At 45.9% G+C, this 24,410-nt stretch overlaps 1 protein-coding gene across 2 annotated transcripts; it reads left to right on the top strand.

Annotated features, from left to right (window-relative positions):
- The first annotated feature begins 10,566 nt into the window (after positions 1 to 10,566).
- On the top strand, positions 10,567 to 18,953 carry PXMP2 (peroxisomal membrane protein 2). Of its 2 annotated transcripts, none has more exons than XM_058158711.1 (5): positions 10,567 to 10,725; positions 11,598 to 11,702; positions 14,373 to 14,535; positions 16,434 to 16,553; positions 18,032 to 18,953. In XM_058158711.1, exons 1-5 carry the CDS (start codon positions 10,616 to 10,618, stop codon positions 18,095 to 18,097), a joined length of 564 nt encoding a protein of 187 aa, XP_058014694.1. In that variant the 5' UTR covers positions 10,567 to 10,615; the 3' UTR covers positions 18,098 to 18,953. The 2 variants fall into 2 exon arrangements, with proteins under 2 accessions (XP_058014694.1, XP_058014692.1); XM_058158709.1 differs by having other exon boundaries at positions 18,026 to 18,949.
- The last annotated feature ends 5,457 nt before the right edge of the window (positions 18,954 to 24,410 follow it).

Below are 24,410 nucleotides of genomic sequence, written 5' to 3'. Positions count from 1 at the left end.
ATTCACAACTTCTGGAGGCAAGTTGTTTCACTGATTAATTGTTCTAACTGTCAGGAAATTTCTCCTTAGTTCTAAGTTGCTTCTCTCCTTGCTTAGTTTCCACTCATTGCTTCTTGTTCTACCCTCAGGTGCTTCGGAGAATAGTTCGACTCCCTCTTCTTTGTGGCAACCCCTGAGATATTGGAACACTGCTATCATTTCTCCCCTAGTCCTTCTTTTTATTAAACTAGACATACCCAGTTCCTGCAACCATTCTTCGTATGTTTTAGCCTCCAGTCCCCTAATCATCTTTGTTGCTCTTCTCTGCACTCTTTCTAGAGTCTCAGCATTGTTTTTACATCGTGGTGACCAAAACTGAATGCAATATTCCAAGTGTGGCCTTACCAAGGCATTATAAAGTGGTATTAACACTTCACGTGTTCTTGAGTCTATCCCTCTGTTTATGCAGCCCAGAACTGCGTTGGGTTTTTTGGCAGCTGCTGCACACTGCTGGCTCATATCTAAATGGTTGTCCGTTAGGACTCCAAGATCCCTCTCACAGTTACTACTATTGAACAAGCTATATATACGGTACCTGTGCATTTTGTTTTGTTTTTTGCCTAACTGTAGAACCTTACTTTTTTCACAGTTGAATTTCATTTTGTTAGATAGTGCCCAATGTTCAAGTCTGTCAAGATCCTTCTGTATCTTGCGCCTATCTTCTGGAGTGTTGGCTACTCTTGCCAGCTTGGCGTCATCTGCAAATTTGATGAGTTCCCCATCTATCCCCTTGTCCAAGTCATTGATGAAGATGTTGAAGAGTACTGGGCCTAAAACAGAGCCTTGGGGTACTCCACTGCATACTTCCCTCCATGTGGATGTAGTTCCGTTGAGGACTACACGTTGAGTGCGGTTGGTCAATCAGTTACGAATCCATCTGGTGGTGGTGCTGTCTAACCCACATTTTTCTACTTTATCTAGTAGAGTAAATAAAAGATGTGTAGACAGAGTAAAGAAGGAATTTGTTTTTTAAGAAGATAGATGGATAGATGCTCCCCAACTTGGATTTCCCGATGCTGAAGAATCAGAGTTTTCTAGAGCAGTTGTATCATTTAAAATTAAAATGTACAATCCCTTGGAAGTAATAATCCAGCCTTGAATTTTACTTGGGCCACAGGAGGAGATCACTTCAGAAAACCTAATCACGGGGGTGGGGGGGAGGGAAAGTTTCTGTAGCTTTGCTTGAAAATCAGTCATCTGAAATCAAGTATGTTTTTACACTGGAAGTAAATCCTTAAAAATATCCAAAAATATCCATCAACACCGCCACCAATATACCAATTTTAAGAGATGCAAAATATTTATAAAGCACAGCATCACCTTGTGGTCACCAATGGTATAACTCCAGACAGAGAAATCCTCTATTTACAACTTAAATGGTTACCAGATTTTTTATTGTTGAGCATGGCGTTTGCAAGTACCAGTCTTTATTTTTTTCAGTGCCATTATAACTTCAAATGGTCACTAAGCAAATGGTTATAAGTCAAGGACTCCCTGCAACTCCCTTTCTTTAACCCAGGCTGATGTAGTCTGTAAGGTAAAGGTAAAAGTTCCCCTCGCACATACGTGCTAGTCGTTACCGACTGTAGGGGGCGGTGTTCATCTCCATTTCAAAGCCGAAGAGCCAGCGCTGTCCGAAGACCTCTCCGTGGTCATGTGGCCGGCATGACTCAACACCAAAGGCGCACGAAACGCTGTTACCTTCCCACCAAAGGTGGTCCCTATTTTTTCTACTTGCATTTTTACGTGCTTTCGAAACTGCTAGGTTGGCAGAAATTGGGACAAGTAACGGGAGCTCACGCCGTTACACGGCAGCACTAGGGATTCGAACCGCTGAGCTGCCGACCTTTCGATCGATAAGTTCAGCTGTCTTAGCCCCTGAGCCACCGTGTCCCTCAATGTAGTCTGTACAGAGACGGAAAAAAAAACATTGTTTCATACATGGCTGGAAATATTTCAGCAGTTCGAATGTTGTACTGACATATAGAAATATTGTGATTTTCCTCCCTTTGGCTTCCAGTCTCCTGGTTTATTATTCATGTGCAGCAGAGAAATGTTATTGCTGGGATGTCAGGGAGCCTGCTGAACCCTTCGAGAACATGGGTGCAAAATTCATCCGAAATTTAATGTCAAGCTTCAGAATCCCTGCAATGTGTTACTGTGTTTCTTTAACTTTCCCAAAAGTCCTGTGGAGAGGTTGGTAAAGTATGATTTTTTAATGGAATGTGTTTGAATTTATCAGCTTGTAATATTATTGCATTTATCCGTAATATTTATTGCAATTTATATTATTGAATTTATCAGCTTGAAATATATATATTTCATTGTAAGTATGTATGTATGTATGTATATATGTATATATGTATGTAGGTCTTGGCGTATTCGGGTCTTTTCCCGTGTAAGGCTGAAAGTATCTAGGCGACGTTTCGATGAGGTCTCACTTGTCATCTTCAGGCTGGTGCTTTCAGCTTCGTGCTTGTGGGAGCTTTCTCATAGGTGCTCACTCCGTAAATCACTCCGTAATTGGTAGAAGGAAAGCACTATCTAGGCAGGAAAGCATCTCTGTTCCTAAAAAAGCAAAAATGGTTCAAATATTCCTGAACCTATAATGTTGCAAATTCACAGCAAGGCACCTGAGGATTTTATTTTTTAAGCCAACAGGGTTTTAAAAAAAAGTTTTGCAACTCTAGAAGCTGAAATTTTATTTACCAAATGGAGGAGAGGAACACCAGGAACCTTTTACAGAAAAGTCATTCTCCCATCTGACCTGAACTTCACATGACAGCCCTTTCAACATGCTTTTTTTTTTCTTTTTGCCCTCCTCAAAGCACAAGGAAACCAGATCTTCAAAACATCCACCATGATTTTGCTCCCCGCCCCCCAAATCAGAAACAGATGACAGATACTATCTTTAAAGGATAAAGCCATTTCCCTCAATCTCTAGAGGTAGATAAGAGGGCTAATTCAGTTTCCATGTCCGCTCGCCAGCATTTCAAATTACTTTTGGGGAGGGAAAAATCTGGAAAAAATCTGAAGGAGTTTGCAGGGATCAGAGCAGGATATGGGTGAAACCGGACAGAGAATCTATCCTGAAGGTTATGATCCTTAGATGGGAGGAAGTAGATAGGTAGAGATATAGAACCGTGTTGGTGTGCCACAGGTAGCATGCAGCGGCCTCTCTGTGGGCACATGAACTGTTGTCCCAGTTCAGCTCTGCTGCACATGTGTGCGCGCCTCCCGCTGGCCAGCTGATCATTGGGTTTCTGCTGTGCATGCGTGGAGAGCTGCGTGTGCATGCACAGAGCGCATGCAGGGGCCGTGTGTGCATGCATGGGGGGCAGGGCATGTGCATGGGGGCCTCTGCATGTCTGGGCACATGTGCAGGGAGCGTGTGCGCATTGCATTCTAGGGGTTTGGGCGCGTTTTGGGCACTTGGTCCAGAAAAGGTTAACCATCACTGATATAGATGGATAGACACAGACGGACAGACATAGAGATGATAGATATCTATAATGAATAAATGAATGACCTGGAAGGTACCTTGGAGGTCTTCTAGTCGAGACCCTTGCTCAAGCAGAACCTATACCATTTCAGACGTGACTGTCTAGAAACCTCTTAAAAACCTCCACCCATGATTTCTGGAGGCGAGCTGTTCCACTGGTTAATTGTCCTCACTGTTAAGAAGTTTCTCCTTAATTCCAAATTGCTTTTCTCCTGGATTAATTTCCAACCATTGCTTCTTGTCTTGCCTTCTGGTGCTTTGGAGCATTTGACTTACTCTTCTTTGTGGAAGCCCCTCAAATACTGAAATACTATCATGTCCTTCTTTTCTCTAGACTAGCTAAACCCAAATCCTACAACTGTTCATGTGTCTGTCTCCAGGCCTTTGATCATCTTGGTTGGTCTCCTCTGAACTTCTTCCAAAGTCTCAACTTTTTTTTTTGTAGTACGATGACCAAAACTGGATGCAATACTCTAGGTGTGACCTTACTAGACTTTTATAAAGCGGCACTAATACTTCACATGATTTTGATTCTATGCCTCTGTTTATACAACCCAGGTTTGTATTAGCTTTTTTGACTGCTGCTGCACACTGCTGGCATATAGATAGACAGACAGACAGACAGACAGACAGACATAGAGATAGGCAGGCAGGCAGAGACAGACAGAGATATAGATATATATCTCACACCTATCTCTGGATTAAGAGTTACAAAACAAACAAGTTGCAAAAGAAGAAACAATCCATCATTCTGCCATCTTGTGCATCCCCTCCTGTCTGCGGATTTGTGCCATGTATCTGAGGTAGCTGTTCTTCTTTCAACAGCCAGAGAGATTTTTTTGGCCTCCTCCCTGGCCATCAAGCAATTCTCACCGTTTCCCAGAACCATGGCGAGCCCAGCGGTCCCTCAGAAGCAAGGAAAACAAACGCCCCTTGAAAGGCAGAGCTGTCGGACCGGGCATCCTGGCCTCCCTCTCAACTTTATGCTGTGTTGCGCTTCTCAATGGCATTGATTCAGTGGCTGGCAGTGGAGCGTGACTGTTGCACATCTGGACAAGCAGTTAAAGCAACAGCTGGCGGACAGGGTGACCTGAACCACCAGAGTAAATAGAAGGGGTTCTATGCGCTGGGAACCCCGATTTAAATAAACACAGACATTTCGAAAAACAGAGCAAAAGAATCGCTCTTAAATCTGTTTGCCCACTTTTTTTCTGTTTTTTTCCTTAGCGAAGGCAAAGCACTTTGGGGTCACCGCCAAGGAAGGGACACCGAGATGTCTTTTAAAGACACCAAGAGTCAAGCCTGACTTTGGGGTTGTTTTTTTTTTTTAAATCATTTTCCTTCCAGAGAGAATTGAGGTCTGTGTAAAAGTTTGGATAGGAAGGTGTTGATGTTCTGGTTATTCATAGGTTAGCAAATCCATGGCACCTTTCCTGGTTTTATCAAAGTGAAAAATAACCGGAGCTTCAGAATTAGTTACAGTTGGAAGGGATCTTGGAGGTTTAGTCCAACCTGCTGCTCAAGCCCAAGACCCTACACCAGTTCAGACAAATGTGTCAAGGTGATAATTTAAAAGCTGACCAACTGATGCAAGGGAGTCAGCAGAGTCTTTGGCTGTTATCCCTTTAAGAGCCTGTGTAATAAGAGGAGGCCCTGCTAGAGTGTTTGTTGGTTCGTGGAATTTCTTCCCTGCTGTAATTGCTGGTTGTTTAGATGCTGCTTGTAGAACATGTATGTATAGCATTCCGATATTCCTTTTGTAGATAAAAATCACTATTTGATACAAACCAGTTGGCTGCACTTGCTCCTGGGTTGATATACAGGACAGACCTGTGCACACTCTGACAGGTTATTGGCCCAAAGAGTACAGACACCCAGTGAGAGCTTGCTCCAGAGTCTGTAGTAGTGCATCATGGTTTGCTTGTGGTTGGTGGTTGCAAGCAGGCAACATGGATTCTGTTGGCGCAATGGGAAGAAGTTTTGTGGTGTTTCGGCTAAATTCTCTTCTCTCTGTATACCAATGACTGCATCTCCAATGATCCATCTGTTAAGCTACTGAAGTTCGCAGATGACACAACAGTGATTGGTCTCATTCGAGACAATGATGAATCCGCATATAGACGAGAGGTCGAACAACTAGCCTTGTGGTGCAACCAAAACAATCTGGAACTGAACACACTCAAAACCGTAGAAATGGTGGTAGACTGTAGGAGAAACCCTTCTATACTTCCACCTCTCACAATACTAGACAACACAGTATCAACAGTAGAAACCTTCAAATTTCTAGGTTCTGTCGTGTCCCACTCCTCCGCTGACGGCCGGGTCAGGGAAATCCGAATCAGGCGTGCCTCTGCAGCTCTGCCAAAGTCCTAGCAAAGTCCTTAGGGCAGGCAGGAGACCAGAAAGTGACTTCAGCAAGATATGTTTAGACTTTGCCTGACTCAGAGAATGCCAGAAAGCAGATCCTTTATATAGGCCATGGGGTGTGGCTCCATGACTCAGCACTTATCCAGGCCTGCCCCTCACTTCCTTCTGTTGCCTCCGCCTATCAAGTCTTCTGACGCGAGGGTCACTCCAGTCGGCAGCTGTTGGTAATTGACCTTCCTCAGGCTCACATGCTGTGGAGGAGGGGGAGGGGTCTAGTTGCTCCGTTTGCCTGGGCATGGAGCCAGAGCTGGGGGCTGGAGATACTTGCTCTTCTTCAGCCTGTCTGGGCATGGAGCCAGGGCTGGGGCCGGGAGATGCCCCCTCCTCAGCCTGTCTGGGCATGGAGCCAGGGCTGGGGCCGGGAGATGCCCCCTCCTCAGCCTGTCTGGGCATGGAGCCAGGGCTGGGGCCGGGAGGCATGCCAGGACATTCTTCAGCGTTCGGAAGCAGATAAGCAGACCCCGGCTGCGGTGAGAGCGGGCAAGACACAACAGGTTCTATCATAACGCAAGATCTAAAATGGACAGCTAACATTAAAAACATCATTAAAAAAGGACAACAAAGAATGTTCTTTCTGCGCCAACTCAGTAAGCTCAAACTGCCCAAGGAGCTGCTGATTCAGTTCTACAGAGGAATTATTGAGTCTGTCATTTGCACCTCTATAACTGTCTGGTTCGGTTCTGCAACCCAACAAGAAAGACACAGACTTCAGAGGATAATTAGAACTGCAGAAAAAATAATTGCTACTAACCTGCCTTCCATTGAGGACCTGTATACTGCACGAATCAAGAGGGCCGTGAAAATATTTACAGACCCCTTGCATCCTGGACATAAACTGTTTCAACTCCTACCCTCAAAACGACGCTATAGAGCACTGCACACCAGAACAACTAGACACAAGAACAGTTTTTCCCCGAAGGCCATCACTCTGCTAAACAAATAATTCCATCAACACTGTCAAACTATTTACTGAATCTGCACTACTATTAATCTTCTCATAGTTTCCATCACCAATCTCTTTTCATTTATGACTGTATGACTATAACTTGTTGCTGGCAATCCTTATGATTTATATTGATATATTGACCATCAATTGTGTTGTAAATGTTGTACCTTGATGAACGTATCTTTTCTTTTATGTACACTGAGAGCATATGCACCAAGACAAATTCCTTGTGTGTCCAATCACACTTGGCCAATAAAAATTCTATTCTATTCTATTCTATTCTATGAGACAAACTACCTCTCCTGATGTGTGAAGATGGAAATGTACCTACGAAGGGAGGAGTTGTCCAATGTCTTCTTGAAAACCTCCAGTGATGGAGCACCCACAACTTCCGGAGGCAAGACAAGAGTTGGAAGGGACCTTGTAGGTCTTCTAGTCAAATCCCCCGCTTAGGCAGGGGATCACTATACCAGTGATGGTAACCTTTTCCGGACTGAGTGCCGAAAGCGCACGACCATGCCCCCAAAATGCGTGTGTGCTCCCCACGCATGCGCTGCTCCCCCGCACAACCCCACATTTGCCACCCCTCCGCGCATGCACATCCTGCCCCTGCCCCAACCCCTGCACTTGCACGGTGGTGCTGAACTGGGGCAACGGCTCGCGTGCCCAAAGAAGGCGCTGTGTGCCACCTCTGGCACACATGCCATAGGTTCGCCATCACAGCCCTATACCATTTCTGACAAATGGTTGTCCAATCTCTTCTTAAAAACTTCCAGTGTTGGAGTGCTGCTATCCAACGGTATCATTTTGATGCCTTTACGCGAGTCTTGACAAGAAGAGATCTGCACCCAAGCCATTAAAAAGAGGAAATAGTTGCTGGCAAATACATCCAAGAATTCTGGAGATTGGCTGGCTGATTGAGGTAATAGCCCCAACGCCTGCTGATGCCCCACTTTTGAGAAGGGCTGCACAAGGAGATACAGGCAACAGTTACAACAGTTCACTTAGTAACCATTTGAAGTTACAACGGCACCAGAAAAAGGGACATATGAGCCTTTCTCACACTTATGACTGTTGCAGCATTCCCATAATCACTTCAGATCCTTGGCTACCGACTTATATTTATGACAGTTGCAGTGTCCCACAGGGTCATTTGATCCCCTTTGGTGACCTTCCGACAAATCAAGCCAATGGGGAAGGCAGATTCGCTTAACAACCATATTGCTGATTTAACAACGGCAGTGATTCACTTAACTGTGTGTTGTCAAGTGTGAAAAATGGTCATAGGCCACTTTTCACAAGCAGGGGATTTGACTAGAAGACCTACAAGGTCCCTTCCAACTCTGTCTTGCCTCCGGAAGTTGTGGGTGCTCCATCACTGGAGGTTTTCAAGAAGACATTGGACAACTCCCTTCGTAGGTACATTTCCATCTTCACACATCAGGAGAGGTAGTTTGTCTCATAGAATAGAATAGAATAGAATAGAATTTTTATTGGCCAAGTGTGATTGGACACACAAGGAATTTGTCTTGGTGCAGATGCTCTCAGTGTACATAAAAGAAAAGATACCTTCATCAAGGTACAACATTTACAACACAATTGATGGTCAATATATCAATATAAATCATAAGGATTGCCAGCAACAAGTTATAGTCATACAGTCATAAGTGGAGAGAGATTGTTGATGGGAACGATGAGAAGATTAATAGTAGTGCAGATTCAGTAAATAGTCTGACAGTGTTGAGGGAATTATTTGTTTAGCAGAGTGATGGCCTTCGGGAAAAAACTGTTCTTGTGTCTAGTTGTTCTGGTGTGCAGTGCTCTATAGCGTCGTTTTGAGGGTAGGAGTTGAAACAGTTTATGTCCAGGATGCGAGGGATCTGTAAATATTTTCACGGCCCTCTTCTTGATTCGTGGCAGAACTTTGAATGGTCACTAGAGAACTGTTGTAATTCGAGGACTACGTCTAAAGAGGCAATCCTGCCAATAGGATAGGGGTACAAGTAAGTCCACCAGAAGAGCCACATGTCAACTGATCTTGGGAACTGAGGCCAGCACTGCGTCAGTTTTACTCCCAACCCTACTCTGCGCTTGTCTAGGACACTTCAGGATGCGGGACCATCCGGGCTCCTAAATACACGTTTCTTGGCTTACAACTGCAATTGAACCCAACATTTCTGTTGCTAAGCAAAAACATTTGTTTACGTGAGCTTTGCCCTGTGTCACGACACTTCTTGCCACAGCTGTTAAGCGAATCACTGCGGTTGTTAAAGCTTAGTCAGATGGTTGCTAAGTGAAACTGGCTTCCCCATCAGCTTTGCTTGTTAGGTTGCAAAAGGGGTCCGTGTGACACTCCCCCCCCCCAAGAAATTGCAACCGTCATAAATGTGAGTCAGTTGCCAAGCGTCTGAATGTTGATCTTGTGACCACCGGGATACCACGACGGTCGTTAAGTGTGAAAAATGGTTACTGGTCATTTTTTCCCCCGGTGCTGTTGTAACTTTGAATGGTCACTGACGGCATAGTTGGAAGACACAGGAACAGGGAAGATCTTGCTACAGGTAGTCCTCGAGTTTACGACCACAATGGAGCCAAAATTTTCCGTTAAGCGAAACAGTAGTTCAGTGAGTTTTGCTCTGTTTTGCAACCTTTCTTGCCGCAGTTGCTAAATGAACCACTGCAATGGTTAACTTAGTTACCCCGTCGTTAAGTGAATCTTGGTTCCTCATTGACTTTGCTCATCGGAAGGTCGCAAAAAGGGATCATTTGACCCCCCAGGGAACACTGCGATGGTCGTAAATGCGAGTCACTTGCCGAATTTTGATCCCGTGACCTTGAGGGATGCTGCGACGGTCGTTAAGTGTGGAAAACTGTCATGTCCCTTTTTGCCAGTGCCGTTGTAATGGCGAACGGTCACTAAACGAAGCGTTGTGAGTCGAGGACGGCCTGTGCCAAGGCCTCGCTCAGAATCCTGGCACGAGAGGGGGGTCTCGGGGTCCTCCTGGCCGCAGCGTCTCCCTCTTGCCCGCCTCTGGGGCTCCGCAGCCGACCGGGCACCTCCACCCGCCCCCATCACCAGCCTCCCTCAGCGACATCCTCGCCTTTCGCGCGCTACGGAATATCTCGCGAGATCCGCCGAGACTTCGCAGCTCTCGAGCCCCAAAGAGTCCTTAAACCAAGGATGGGGAAGCCACCCATTTATGACTTGTGGACTTCAACTCCCACAATTCCTCAGCAAGCCTTGCGTGGGGTAGGAATTCTGGGAGTTGAGGTCCACAAGTCATAAAGAGCCATGGATTTCCCACCAATCAGATTTCCACGCCTGGGTCTCGCTACTATGCGACGACCAATGTAGAGGAGCAGTTTTCCATTCCTTTTCTCCCAATGTCTGTATTCGTCCCTCCTCTCCGTTCCATCTGTCCATTCGCTAACGCTCCGTCCCGCCCTCGCTCTCTCTTCTCCGATTGGATGAAATGACTCCTTTCATCTTGCCCACCCAAGCATCACCCTTCCTCGGCAGCGAATACAAGGCCGCCTCGCGGGGCAGCCAATGGTAGGCGAAGAGCCCGCCTCCGTCACGTCCCACTCGTTGCCTAAACTCCGCCCCCGAGCTCCGCCTCCCCCTCCCTGCGCTGATTGGCTTAAAGGCTGGAGGCACGGCTCCTTGGCCGCCGGGCGCATGCGCAGCGGGGCTCTCCGGGATGTCTCCGGTGCACTCCAAGCCCGATTCGGCGCCGCTCTCGCGGAGGTTGCTGGCGCGCTACCTGCTCCTCCTCCGCCTTTATCCGGTGCTCACCAAGGCCGCCTCCAGGTAGCGTCCGCCTGTCCGCCCTTCCCGAGGCGATTTCAGAATCAGGGCTGGAAGGGACCTTAGAGGTCTTCTAGTCCAGCCCCCAGCTCAAGCGGGAGACCTGATACCACTCAATCCGAATAGAACTGGAAGGGACCTTGGAGGTCTTCTAGTCCAGCCCCCTGCTCAAGCAGGAGACCCTACACAATTTCAGAGAGGTGGCTGTCCAGTCTCTTCTTAAAAACCTCCAGTGATGGCGCACCCACAACTTCTGGTGGCAAGCTGTTCCGCTGGCTAATTGTTCCCACAGTTAGGAAGTTTCTTCTTAGTTCCAGGTTGCTTCTCTCCTTGATTAGTTTTCAACCATCGTTTCTTGTCCTTCCCTCTGGTGCTTTGGAGAATAATTTGCCCCCCTCCTCTCTATGGCAGCCCCTCAAATATTGGGCGACTGCTCTCATGTCTCCCCTGGTCCTTTTCTTCACTAGACTAGCCAGGCCCAGTTCCTGCAACTGTTCATCGTATGTTTTTTTTAAAAAATTTGCATTTATATCAGGGCGGCTTACACTGTGTTAAGCAATAGTCTTCATCCTATTTGTATATTATATACAAAGTCAACTTATTGCCCCCAATAATCTGGGTCCTCATTTTACCTACCTTATAAAGGATGGAAGGCTGAGTCAACCTTGGGCCTGGTGGGACTTGAACCTGCAGTAATTGCAAGCAGCTATGTTAATAACAGACTGTTTTAGCAGTCTGAGCCACCAGAGGCCCCTAGAGTTTTAGCCTCCAGTCCCCTCATCATCCTGGTTGCTCTTCTCTGCACTCTTTCTAGAGTCTCCACATCTTTTCTACATTGTGGCATCTTTTACATTATGCTTCCTTTCTTCCCACAGTGCCTTCCTGTCAGCTCTAGGGAGTCTCCTGTCCCAAGTAATTGAGAAGAGCCAGAAAAAGAAGAGCCTTGACTGGCGGGAACCCCTCCGGTTTGCTACCTATGGGTAAGAGGGCGACTGGTGGAAAACGCTCACGGGAGGTGCAGCCAAGCAATTTGTGTGGCTGGAAAAGTCTGGGAGGAGCTCTCGTCCCTGGCGTTGCCTTTTGGATGTTGTTATATCACGCAGCTTCTCCAATAAGCCTTTAGTTCCCAAAATTGGTGAGGCGGCCCCCACCCCCATCCAATGGCATTTAGAGCTGGGGTTTTTTTCAGGAGCAACATCTCAACTGTCCCCCACAGTCATCTAGCGAAGAAAGACCTGGCCATTTATTTTTGCCAGGAGTATACTTTAAGACAGGGGTCTCCAAACTTGGCGATTTTAAGACTTGAGGGCTTCAACTCCCAGAACTTTGGGAGTTGAAGTCCACGAGTCTTAAAAAGTTGGCAAGTTTGGAGACCCCTCCTTTAAGGTAAAGGTTCCCCGTCACACATACGTGCTAGTCATTCCCAACTCTTTACTGAAGCTTAAATGGTTACATAAGTTTCCCATGCAAACAATGCAAAAATAGTTCCCATCACCAATCTCTTTCCACTTATGACTGTTTGACTGTAACTTTGTTGCTGGCAATCCTTATGATTTATATTGATATATTGACCATCATTTGTGTTGTAAATGTTGTACCTTGATGAAGGTATCTTTTCTTTTATGTACACTGAGAGCATATGCACCAAAGACAAATTCCTTGTGTGTCCCATCACACTTGGCCAATAAAAAATTCTATTCTATTCTAAAGTAAAAGTTCTTTTTCTCAGGGATTCCCGTGTTTACTCCACACGTGTTACTAGCTCCGGGTAGATCAATATTGCGGTTCTGGCTTAATGCCAGACCTGGCCCTGCTTGGTCTCTCCGGAAAGGAACACTCTTGACTCTATTTATAGTGAAAAGATTGGTTTTTTTTAACTAAAAGCCAAGTGGTTACAATTGTGTAAAGACAGAACTAAGAATTTGTGCACAAAAATTCCCTAGTTAACTTTCTGTCAGCCGCCTATCTTCGCTTTCTTCGACGCTCCCTAGCAACTGCCATAACCAGGGGGCATCTGGGAGGGGAAGAGTGCTGGAGGTGTAAAGGAATGTTGTGGGAAATTTGGGGAATATCGACCCTGACAGGAACCAGAGGTGCCAGACTGAGCCATCTTCCTACCTTCAAGGACACCAGCCCTGGGAAAGGAATTTACTCCGGTGTCTAAGGCACCAAGTTCCCAAAACATCGGAAAAGAACCTTATTGGAGTACTCTCATAGGGGTGAGGGGGGGAGGGTTTGGGACATCGGTGATGGCTTTCAATGTGATTCATGTGATTTTTACAGTGTTTTCCTCCAGAGCTTGCCTCGCTCACCGCTACACTCTGCATCTCTAGTAAAAGTACCTTTTCTTTAACCCCTGTGGAGTTAAGGGTCGTTCTTTCCTGGGGAGTAGTAAAGCTATGGTCAGTCTAACGCTTTCCCTTCTGTGTTCCACACCCCTCGGTTATCATCCCATTGTGCAGGCACATACTATGAAGATGTTTTGGTAGCTGTCCCTGCATCGGTTGGTGTTGTGCCTCGCTCGCCCCGCCCACAGCCGGGCCCCTCCCATCTCCTGCCATCTCAGCCAGAGACTGATAGTATAGAAGAATGTCATGGCGTGCCTCCAGCCCCCAGCCCTGGCACCATGCCCGGACAAACCGAGCAAACAAACCTCCCTCCGATAGCATGTGCGCCTGAAGCCAGCCACGAGCTGGGATTACCAGCAGCTGGAGATGAAACGATGCAATGGATAGATCCACGCTTCCGGAGAATGGAGAGGCGACGTCAGCAAAAGGAAGGGAGGGGCAGGCCTGGATAAGTGCTGAGTCATGGAGCCACACCCCATGGCCTATATAAAGGATCTGCTTTCTGGCATTCTTTGAGTCAGGCAAAGTCTAAATTGGATTGCTGAAGTCACATCCTGGTCTGCCTGCCTGCCCTGAGAACTCTGACAGAACTTTGGCAAAGCTGCAGAGGCACGCTTGATACGGACTTCCCCGACCCGGCCGTCGGAGGAGGAGTGGGACACGACAGTTGGATAGATGGATGAGTGTTACGTTCCACTCCCAGGGCCAAGACTTTGGGATGGCACGGAGATCGCTTTTGGTTTCCCCTTCCCCTGTCTTCCCCCTCAGCCCCCTCTCCCCATGGCTGATGGCAGACTGGCATCTAATTGCGAGCCAAGGATGGCAGCTCTGTCTCTCCCCTTCCATCCTTGCAGTGGCTGCTAGGCTTCGCTGCACCTTTGCCTGTCTGCATCCTATTAACTTTTTGTGCGTTTTATTCCAAAGTCCAAGCTAAAAGCTTTTCTTCCATTCCAGATTGCAATCCCCTTCGCTCTCGCTTTCCTTGACATTCCTTCTCTTTCTGTCTTCTGTATCTTCTGTATATTCTCTCTATCCGCACTTCTCCCCCTTTGTCTCTTGGCTTGAAGATCCTTTCCTCTCTCTTTCAGGCCTACTTTTTACTTGCTTTGCAGAGGGTGAACCAATACTCTCTCCAATTTCCCAGGAGCATCTGGAATGCTTCCTGGGTCTTGGATGATGTCACAGCAGCTCAGCCAATGACTGATGCCAGGCCCTTGGGAAGAGGGGTGTTGCAGCCTATTTTTCAACATTAATCTGTTTGATGCTGGATTTTATAATTGGTTGGTTTCGTTCCTTTTGCAGTTTCTTATTCACCGGACCTCTCAGCCATTACTTCTACCTCTACCTTGAGCAACTCATTCCTTCCGACGTACCGTTTGCTCTCATCAAACGTCTGCTGGTAGACCGTCTCATTGTCTCCCCGGCCTTCCTGGCCCTCTTTTTCCTGATCATGAACTTTTTGGAGGTAGGGTCTTGCTTAGGGATGATCTGAGATGATCCAGGGCTCCTAGAAACAAGGGCACTGGTTTAACTCCTGTTCCCCTTGTTAGAATCTAGATGGATGGTTGTCTGGTTTCTGCTTGGACATATCCAATTCTACTGTCCTTACTGGGAAGGGTGGCTTGGTTTTTTCTTTCTTTCAGGTACCATATTTTTCGGAGTATAAGACACACTCCCCCTCCCCCAAAAGAGGGACAAAATTTGAGTGCGTTTTATACACCGAATGTAGGCAAAAATGTGAGGAACGGAGGCGGCGATGGTGTGTGGCAATTCCTGCAGCCTGGAACAGCTGATTGGGGGTATTGCGGGAGGCCGATCCACCCGCCAATCAGCTGCTCTTGCAGATTCAGGCTGCACTAATGTGCTGAACATGACCTGGCTGTTTGCTGCTTGCTGCAAGGACTCAGAGTTTGCAGCAGCAATCGCATCCAGAAAGCACCCACAAGTAACTGATTCAGCAGGATTCAATAAGTTCTCTTTATATATGATATAACACATGAAGTAAATATACAATACCAAAAGCAGGTTTTCCAACGTGGTAGTAAATACAAGCAAAACACAAGCAGAGGAGAGGAGTTTCAGTTTCAGTTTTGAGCAGAAGACTAGTTTAGACTAGTTTAGCACAGACTCAGAGCTGCAGACCTAAGCCACGCCCAGGCTCCTTGCTGTCTCCTTCCTTGTTGCTCACACAGCAAATATTGTTTCAGTTTCCAAACAGCCCTCAACTCTCTCACACACTGACAGGACGCTAACCAGATAAATACAGATGGAGACAGAGGCGGAATTTTTTTTTTCTTATTTTCCTCCCCAAAAACTAAGGTGCATCTTATACTCTGGAGCATTTTATACTTTGAAAAATATGGTAATCCATACAGGTAGGGTATTTTGGTCATCAGGACCACCAGATGCTGGCTGGAGAATTCTGGGAATTTCAGTCTTGAAGTTGTTCTGTTTGAGAAACACCCTGCCTTCTTAGAGCAAAGGGGTAAATTCACCAGCCAGGGTTACTCATCACAATTCATAGGTTGGCCTGTTTCGTTCCGAGAGTTCAGTTGCATCTCCGCAGGATGATAAGTACAGGTAGTCCTCGACTTAGGACCATAATTGAGCCCCACATTTCTGTGGTTGAGCGAGTTTTGCTCCATTTTGCAACCTGTCTTGCCGCAGCTGTTAAGAGAAACGCTACGGATGATAAGTTAGCAACCCGGATGTTTTTTGCTTTGTTTTTTTGTTTACATTTATACCCCGCCCTTCTCCGAAGACTCAGGGCGGCTTACAGTGTATAAGGCAATAGTCTCATTCTATTTGTATATTTTTTACAAAGTCAACTTATTGCCCCCCCAACAATCTGGGTCCTCATTTTACCTACCTTATAAAGGATGGAAGGCTGAGTCAACCTTGGGCCGGGCTCGAACCTGCAGTAATTGCAGGCTACTGTGTTCTTAATAACAGGCTTTACCAGCGTGAGCTAAACCGGCCCTGTTAAGCGAATCCGGCTTTCCCCATTGACTTTGCTTGCCAGAAAGTTGCAAAATTGAGATCACGTGACTCTGGGTTTTAGTCCTGCTGTCGGCACAAATGCAGCTGGGTGACTTTGGGCCAGTCCCTTCTCAGTCTTTGGAAGCAAATAAGGGCAAATCTTATTTGTCCAAACAAACAAACAAACCCCGATTTGAAGGCATCAAAACTCACCGTGTGCCTCTGTTTTTTCTTGGCCTGTCCTACCTCACAGGATTGTTGTAGTGGTGCCTCTCTATTGTATAAGAAAAGAATTTCTCTCTGCGGTGTTTTGGTACCTCTTGGGTGCTGGGCAGGGACAGTTTCTTTTTCCTTTGCACGTCACTGATAACCGTTTTCTTTCAGGGGAAAGATATGTCTGAGTTCTCCAAAAAGATGAAGTCTGGTTACTGGACATCCTTAAAGATGAACTGGAAAGTATGGAGCCCCGTCCAGGTCATTAACTTCACTTACGTCCCTTTGCAGGTAAGGGCTTCCCTTTCTTTCCTCCCATTTCATTTCCACCCATTACTTCATTGCGTTGTGCAGGTGAGTCCACTTTCACTGGCTAAGCCAGCCGTAGGGATGAAGCAGCAAATCTCAGGAGCTCTCCGATGGGAGACCACCAGGAAACTGCAGGGCTGTGGGCCAGACTGGGAAGACATGAATCATCATCCAGGAAGGAGGCAAACCACTTTTGCCTTGTGGCTGGGAAATTAAAGGAAGCACCTAGTTACAGATTAACAGAGTTAGAAGGGATCTAGCCAACCCAGCCCCACCGCCCCCACAAGCAGGAGACCCTACACTATTTCTGACAGATGGAGGTCCAGTCTCTTCTTGAAAGCTTCCAGGGATGAAACTCCCACAACTTCCAAAGGCAACTTCTGTTCCATGGGTTGATTGTTCTCACTGTTGGAAAATTCCTCCTTATTTCCAGGTTGAATCTCTCCTTGATCAGTTTCCTTCCATTATTCCTTTTCAGGCCTTCAGGTGCTTTGGAGAATAGCTTGACCCCCTCCTCTCTGTGGCAGCCCCTCTAATATTGAAAAACTGCTATCATGTCTCCCCTGGTGCTTCTCTTCACTAGACTAGCCAGGCCCAGTTCCTGCAACCGTTCTTCATATGTTTTAGCCTCCAGTCCCCTAATCATCCTGGTTGCTCTTCTCTGCACTCTTTCCAGAGTGTCAGCATCTTTTTTACAGTGTGATGATCTCTGAGAGCCGAGTTTCCAATAAGGGAGTCTTTCCATTACACAATTTGAAGAAAAGAATTTTTATAATCACCTAGGAATCACTCCAATCATGGCGGATGTGAAAACCACATGTCAAATTTAAATGGAAATCAAACTCCTCCATATATGGAGTGGTGCGGTGGCCTAGAGGTGGAGCTCTTGCCTCACAATCAGGAGGCAGTGAGTTCAATCCTAGGCTGAGGCTGATATTTCTCACTCTGGGCACATTGGAAATATATCTGCTGAACAAAACTCTGCATTGGCGACAGGAAGGGCATGTGGCCAGTAAAACACCCTGCTAGCTCCATTCAGTTGCCCAAAAGGGATTATGGGGTTGTTAAAAGATGATGATGAAACTCATATATATATATATATGAATTTCATCATCTTCTTTTAACAACCCCATAATCCCTTTCCATATATATATATATATATATTTGTTGTGATGCTACCCAGTCCCTTGTCACAGATTGCTCACTCCCTTTCAACTTGAGTTCTCTAAGCTTGTTCCCAACTTCCCTTCTCTCCCTCTCCCTAAATACCATATTTGGCACTGCCAAATAGAGGCGCAAACGCATTTGGAAAGGAGGGGAGTTTTCCCACCGGTGCCACGTTCTAAGGTTGCTCCTCTACTCAAGGACCCGTGACATTCTCATGGAGTTTTATTTTTATGGAGTCCTGCTCTCATCTCCCTGTTTAACTGAGTGTCCTTTTCTTCTCTCGGAAGTTCCAGGTGCTCTTTGGAAACCTCGTTGCCGTCTTGTGGTTTGCCTACTTGGCATCGGTCAAGAAGAGATGAGGCGAAATCTGCGGTTCTGGCCCGGCAAAGGAGAAGGCCGTGGTTTTTCCCCTTGAGGTGGCGGAAGGAAGGAGCAGAGGAAGGCGGCTTGTGAGCCTGATGGGCCACTTCTCTCCCTTTGCAAGCTGCCCTCCGGCTTTCATCCTCACATCTGGGTCCTGGATGAAGGGACTCCCCTTGTTGCTTCCCCCTCCCTCCCCCCCAAACACAGCACACCTAATAGCCATCACTTAACAAAAGGCCATTTTGTGCTCTTCTTTTCAGACCTTTTCCAGACGCGATTGCTGGAAAGATTTTTCTGTGGGCAAGGATCAGAACGGGCCATTAAACATGTGTGCGCCTGGTTTCCTGAGCAGTAAACATAACGAGAACAGTACTTTGAATTAAAAAAAAAAGCCCTACACAATGACTGTGTTGTTATTGTTTTTTATAATGTTTTTTTTTGCATTTTCCTTTTCTGTTAAGAACAGGTGTTCAGGTCTGTTATCTTCAGCTTCTTCGCTTCGCTGCCATAATGCCCTAAATGCAGAGGAGGAGGAAAAAGAATTTGGGGAAGCAAAGGTCGGGCATAGGGTGTGGGGAGACAAGCTAATGAGAACCAGAGGTGCCAAACCAGAATAAGCTAGCTGGCAAGGACACCCGGCCTGGGAAGAGAATGCAAAACTATATTGAACAGCACCAAGCAGCAAAACGGTTCCCGAAACATCAAGACAGCATACTGCTGGGCACTAGTGGACTGGTCAGGGGGGAAGGACCAGAGGAAAGGGAAAATATGTAACCTTTGTGCGGGAATACTCGGATCTAGCTTTCCTTTCGCGGCAACCACTTAACTTTAGTAAAAGAACCTATCATTTCAACCAAATGGAGTCGAGGGTTTTTCTTTCCTGAAGATCTAAGTTGGGACAGGTCTGACAGCAGGTTTATATGGAAAATCAATTTAATTTGCAAGTAAAAAAGAGGATGACATCTTTCCTAACAGTGGAAAGTGTGGGGTCCTGAGGGTATGCCTTCCACTGCTTAGGACAGCTGCATGGCAAGACCCTTATGCCTACAGATAGTCCTCTCAATCAGAGGTATCTTTGATGGGGTCCCTTCTACTCACCTTAATGATTCAGACAAGTTGATTCTGAGACAGGTAGTCCTTCAAACAGCAAGGGCTCAAGCCGTTGCTGCCCTACCCCACCCTGCCCACCCCATCCTGCCCCTTCCAGGAATCCTCATGTGGCCCGTTTTGGATGCAGGTAAGTGCAGGGCGTGTGTGGAGACTCGGGGAGGGTGAAAAACGGGCCTACCGGGAGTTCGGGAAGGCCTCCGGAGCCTGGGCCTCCGTTTTCGCCCACCCAGAGGCTCGAGGAAAGCCTCCGGAGACCAGGGAGGGCAAAATCCCCTCCCCTGCCTTGGTGCAGGAGGCCGACTAAACCACACCCACCATGGCCACACCCACGCAGCAACTGGGCAGAGAACCCCTTGGTAAAATTTTTGAAGCCCACCCCTGGTTTAAAAATTAAATTAATACTTTATATTATGCCAACTGTCAAGGTTCCAGAAAAACTTCCTCTGCATAAAAAAAACTCGGAAGCCATTGTCTTTCAGAGTTCAAACAACTTGCCAGATCTTTCAAAGATCTGGGGTATGGTGTTTACCAATCTGGCTACCAACTTTTGCTCCCATGGGAGTTGCTAGGCTGCCCCCATGGAAACTTCAGGTAGAATGCATTGCAGTGACCAAGCCAGGATGTAACTAAGGCAAGTGGAACTATTGTTCACTTTGACAACCTCGGGAACAATGCACTAAACGCTTGTGCCAATATATTCCTTTTGGAAACGAGAGATTGCGAAGGTCAGCCCTGCCAGTATGTACTCCGGCCATTTCAATCCTAGAATCTGGTTTCTGCTGGCCAAGAATGTTTGTCTTGTCTTGAATTAATCTCAACCTGTATCTCTCTTGTCTTATCCATTAATGAAGGCCGGCACTGATCAGTATGAATTACTCTCCCCTTAGAGTTGGGTGTCCTCAAATATTGATTTTATGAGCTACTGCTCACAGAAGGAATAAGCCACTGCAAACTGCCTCAAGACCCAAATCCCGCCAAACTTCAGAAGGCTACCCTGTAGTAGCTTTGTGCTACTCTACTCAATTCCTGGTGTACAATAAGTCGTGCCTAATGACACTCCAAGCAGCTTTAGGTCTATATTAATGTATTAGCATAGGAACAGCACTTAGATTTATATGATGCTTCATGGTGCTTTGTAGCACGCTCTAAGCAGTTTACAGAGTCACTGTTGCCCCCAACAATCTGGGTCCTCATTTTTACTGACTTTGGAAGGATGGAAGGCTGAGTCAACCTTGAGCCAGTCAGGATCGAACTGCTGGTAGTTGGCAGAATTAGCCTGCAATGCTGCATTCTAATCAATGTGCACCAAGGAAGGAAGGAAGGTGGGAGAGAGGGAGGAAAGGAAGGAAGGAAGGAAGGAAGGGGAAAAACAGAAGAGCAATAGCAAGAGCACTTAGACTTACTGTATATACTGCTTCGCAGTGCTTTCTAGCCCCCTCTAAGCAGTTTTACAGAGTCAGCCTATTGCCCATCAGTCTAGGTCATCATTTTATCTACCTGGGAAGGATGGAAGGCTGAGTCAACCTTGATCTGGTCAAGACCGAATTCCTGGAAGCCGGCAGACAGCAGAATTAGCCTGCAATACTGCGTTCCAACCACTGTGCATGAAGGAAGGGAGGGAGGAAGGGAGGATCTTTTGGAGGGCTTTAGTTTGGTGGTTGGCTGAGTTGCAGTGATTAGCCAACCCTGATTTCATGCCGCCGCCTCCTTGCAAGCTCTTGTCTCAGTTTATCACCAGATGGCGCTCTTGTTCCAACCGTGAGCAATGATTTGGAAGGCTCTCCCTGAAGTCGGCAAAGGGGATGCAACACCTTCTGTGAGACGTAAAGGATTTCCAAAGAACAAGGTGACCCTTTCCAGCCATGATGGCAAAGAAAAGAGGCTGAGCAAAACAGAAATGCAAAGCAAAAGTGCCACCTCTTCTGTGCCCCAAAGGCTGCCCGCCCCCCTCTCTCAAACAGCCACTATATTGAACTAGGAACCAGGAAGCTAGACTTTTTCCAGATTTTACTATAATGTGAAATATTTCCAGTGGAGACACAATATAGAATAGAATAGAATAGAATAGAATAGAATAGAATAGAATAGAATTGTTTTATTGGCCAAGTGTGATTGGACACACAAGGAATTTGTCTTTGATGCATATACTGTCAAGTGTACATAAAAGGGAAAAAATACATTCATCAAGAATCATAAGGTACAACACAGTGATAGTCATAGGATATTAAATAAGCAATCAAATCATACTAGGAAACTAAATAAAATAATATGAATTGTAAAGATACAAGCAACAAGGTTATAGTTATAAGTGGAAGGAGATAGGTATTAGGAAGGTTGAGAAGAATAATAGTAATACAGTCTTAATAAATAGTTTGACACCTGGCTGTATAATGAAGCCCTTAGTTTCCCAGTAAATTCAACTCTTTCATTTCTTTTTCCATTGCAAAGAGTATCTACTTTCTAATATTAGCAACAGGATTTAGGTTTATATTCCACTTCACAGTGCTTTACAGCCCTCTCTAAGCGGTTGAGTAAGCATATAATCTGGGTCCTCATTTTGTGGGTACCTTGGAAGCCTGAGTCAACATTCAGCTGGTCAGAATTCAACTGATAGTGGGCAGAGTTAGTCTGCAGTAGCCAGTACTGGGTTGCTACCGGTTCTCCCCAGTTCTCAAGAACCGGTAGTAAACATTTTGAGTAGTTGGGAGAACCGGTAGTAAAAATTCTGCCTGGCCCTGCCCCCAATCTATTGCTGCCTCCCAACTCCCAGCTGATCGGCTAGAGGGAAAAAAATCAAGACTCACTTGTGGAAGAAGAGAGAAAAAAAAACAAGACACCGTCCCTTTAAATTGAGAAGCCAAGAAGCCTCCCAACTGATTGGTTCGCTTCTCAGCCAGGAGATCCCTTGGCAAAGAAGAAGAGGGGGGGGGGAAACACTGTCGTTTTAAATTGACAGAGCGTCTAGAAACTCCCTTCTGGGTCAGCTGAACAACAAATTGGATGAGAGGAGGAATTCTTATATGGTTCAATGTTTTTGAAGTTTTGGGGTTTGTGCAACATGGGGCTTTGTATTTCTAAAAAGGTTTGGCTGATTTCCATTGTGAAGTATCCTGTCTTGAATGAGTTTTCTGCCTGCTTGTAAATGAGCTTCCGGCTTCCACTTTGTATGATCTTTGCTTACAAAGTTTCCTTTATGCAGCTGGCAGGAATGTGGAATTCCAGGCAGGTTCCTTGCTAGTAGCTTGATTATTCCTTAATTATCTGGGATATTTTATTTGGGAAATGAAGAGGGGGGAGTTTGATTCTTTCCCAGAACAGATTAGTGGGGTGGGGAGGAAATGGGGATTTTGAAGTAACCTTCCCCTGGAGTGGGGAGGGAATGGGGATTTTAGGCTTGCTGTCAAACATCAACCATAATACTAATGACTGTTTTGAACAATATGCAGGTTGTATTACATGAATGGCTATTTTATATGTGAAATTATGACTGAAACCTATATAGGTTCACACTGTCAGGAAGTTTGTCCTTAGTTTTAGGTTGCTTCTCTCTTTGTTCAGTTTCCATCTGTTGCTTCTTGTTTTGCCTTCTGGTGCTTTGGAAAATACTTCTCTCCCCCTTCTTTCTAGCAGCCCCTTAAAAGACTGTTGCCTATCACACTCTTGGGCAAAGCATGTGAGCAATTTCCTCCTTTCAGTGGTCCATGAAAGTGCATCTATAGCAGAGGTCTCTAACCTTGGCCACTTTAAGACTTTAAGACAGCAAAGCTGGCTGAGGAATTCTGGGAGTTGAAGTCCATAAGTCTTAAAGTGGCCAAGTTTGGAGACCCCTGATCTATAGTATGTAGATAATAAAGCTGAAAAAAGGTGAACAACATTTTTGCAGAACTATAGATACGTTGAGGCTGGATGTGACAAGGAATGGCTGGGAGGGGAGGGGGTACCCCTTCACATGAGAGACATTGAGTTGGCCACGCCTACCCAGTCATATGACCATCAAGCCACACCCACTGTCAAATGACCATCAAGCCATGCCCACAAAATAAGCCACGCCCACAGAACCAGTAGTAAAAAATTTAGAACCCACCCCTGATTCTAACCATTGCGCATGAAGGAAGGAAGGACGGACACTAGCAATATCCCTTAGACTTATATAACACCTCCATACTGCTTTACAGCCCCCTCTAAGCGGTTTACAGAGCAACCATGTTGCCCTCAAAATTTGGGTCCTCATTTTACCGATCTCGGAAGGATGGATGGCTAAGTCAACCTTGAGCTGGTCAGGATTGAACTCATGGCAGTCGGCAGAATTAGCCTGCAATACTGCATCCAAACCAATGCACCACCACGGGTTAACATGGATGAATATTAAATGAAAGCCATTGCCTCCTGATGTTGTGGTCATTTCTTCCTTGTTTTCTTAGCTTGCTATTGCCTTCGGGATTCTTTTCTCCAATGCTTCCAATTAGAAAAGTGAGACTGGAAAAAAAACTTCCTTCTTGGTTATATCTGGTTTCAGTAGGATAAATAACTCACTTTTCAAACCTCGATCTAGAAATGTGTTCGTGATTTGAGCATGTCGGTGTTCTCCTCTGTTAAACTAACCTTGAAAACTTTTTGGCCGGTTTCAACTTGCCATGGAAGTTTGGGATAAGAAAATGAAGGAAAGACACTTTTTGCCTTGAGGAATGATTTAAATCTTTAAAACGATTTAAAGATAAATGCTACATATCTGATACCCAAGGAAGCTTGAGGAATACTTCAAAGAAAGCAAACATGCCTGCAATTGTTAAGTAGTGGCTTAGCTAATATGCAGAGGCACAAAAGAGATTTTTGAATATATGGCAATAACTTGAATTTATCCAGGGATGGGATTCCAAAATTTTAGCAACTGTCTGGTTGCTGGGTTCTGCCCTCCCCAGGCTCCAGAGATTTTCTCGAGCCTTTGGGAGGGTGAAAATGGCCACCCTGGGCTCTGAAAGCCCTCTGGAGGCAGGAAATGGGCCCGTTTCCAGACTTCCAGAACTTTTTTTTAAATTTGAATTTATATCCCGCCCTTCTCCGAAGACTCAGGGCGGCTTCCACTGTGTTAAGCAATAGTCTTCATCCATTTGTATATTATATACAAAGTCAACTTTTATTGCCCCTAACAATCTGGGTCCTCATTTTACCTACCTTATAAAAGGATGGAAGGCTGAGTCA

This window comes from Ahaetulla prasina, chromosome 15 (assembly GCF_028640845.1).
Source record: "Ahaetulla prasina isolate Xishuangbanna chromosome 15, ASM2864084v1, whole genome shotgun sequence".
NCBI lineage: Eukaryota > Metazoa > Chordata > Lepidosauria > Squamata > Colubridae > Ahaetulla > Ahaetulla prasina.
Note: the sequence above shows the minus strand (reverse complement) of the source record. Positions and strands in the feature narration are given on the sequence as shown.

Excerpts from the sequence above, each read along its gene's own strand:
- PXMP2 (XM_058158709.1), top strand. The coding sequence starts at position 10,616 with ATGTCTCCGGTGCACTCCAAGCCCGATTCGGCGCCGCTCTCGCGGAGG. Across the intron at positions 11,703-14,372 it reads CTCCGGTTTGCTACCTATGG|TTTCTTATTCACCGGACCTC; the intron begins GTAAGAGGGCGA and ends TTCCTTTTGCAG. Across the intron at positions 16,554-18,025 it reads TCACTTACGTCCCTTTGCAG|TTCCAGGTGCTCTTTGGAAA; the intron begins GTAAGGGCTTCC and ends TTCTCTCGGAAG.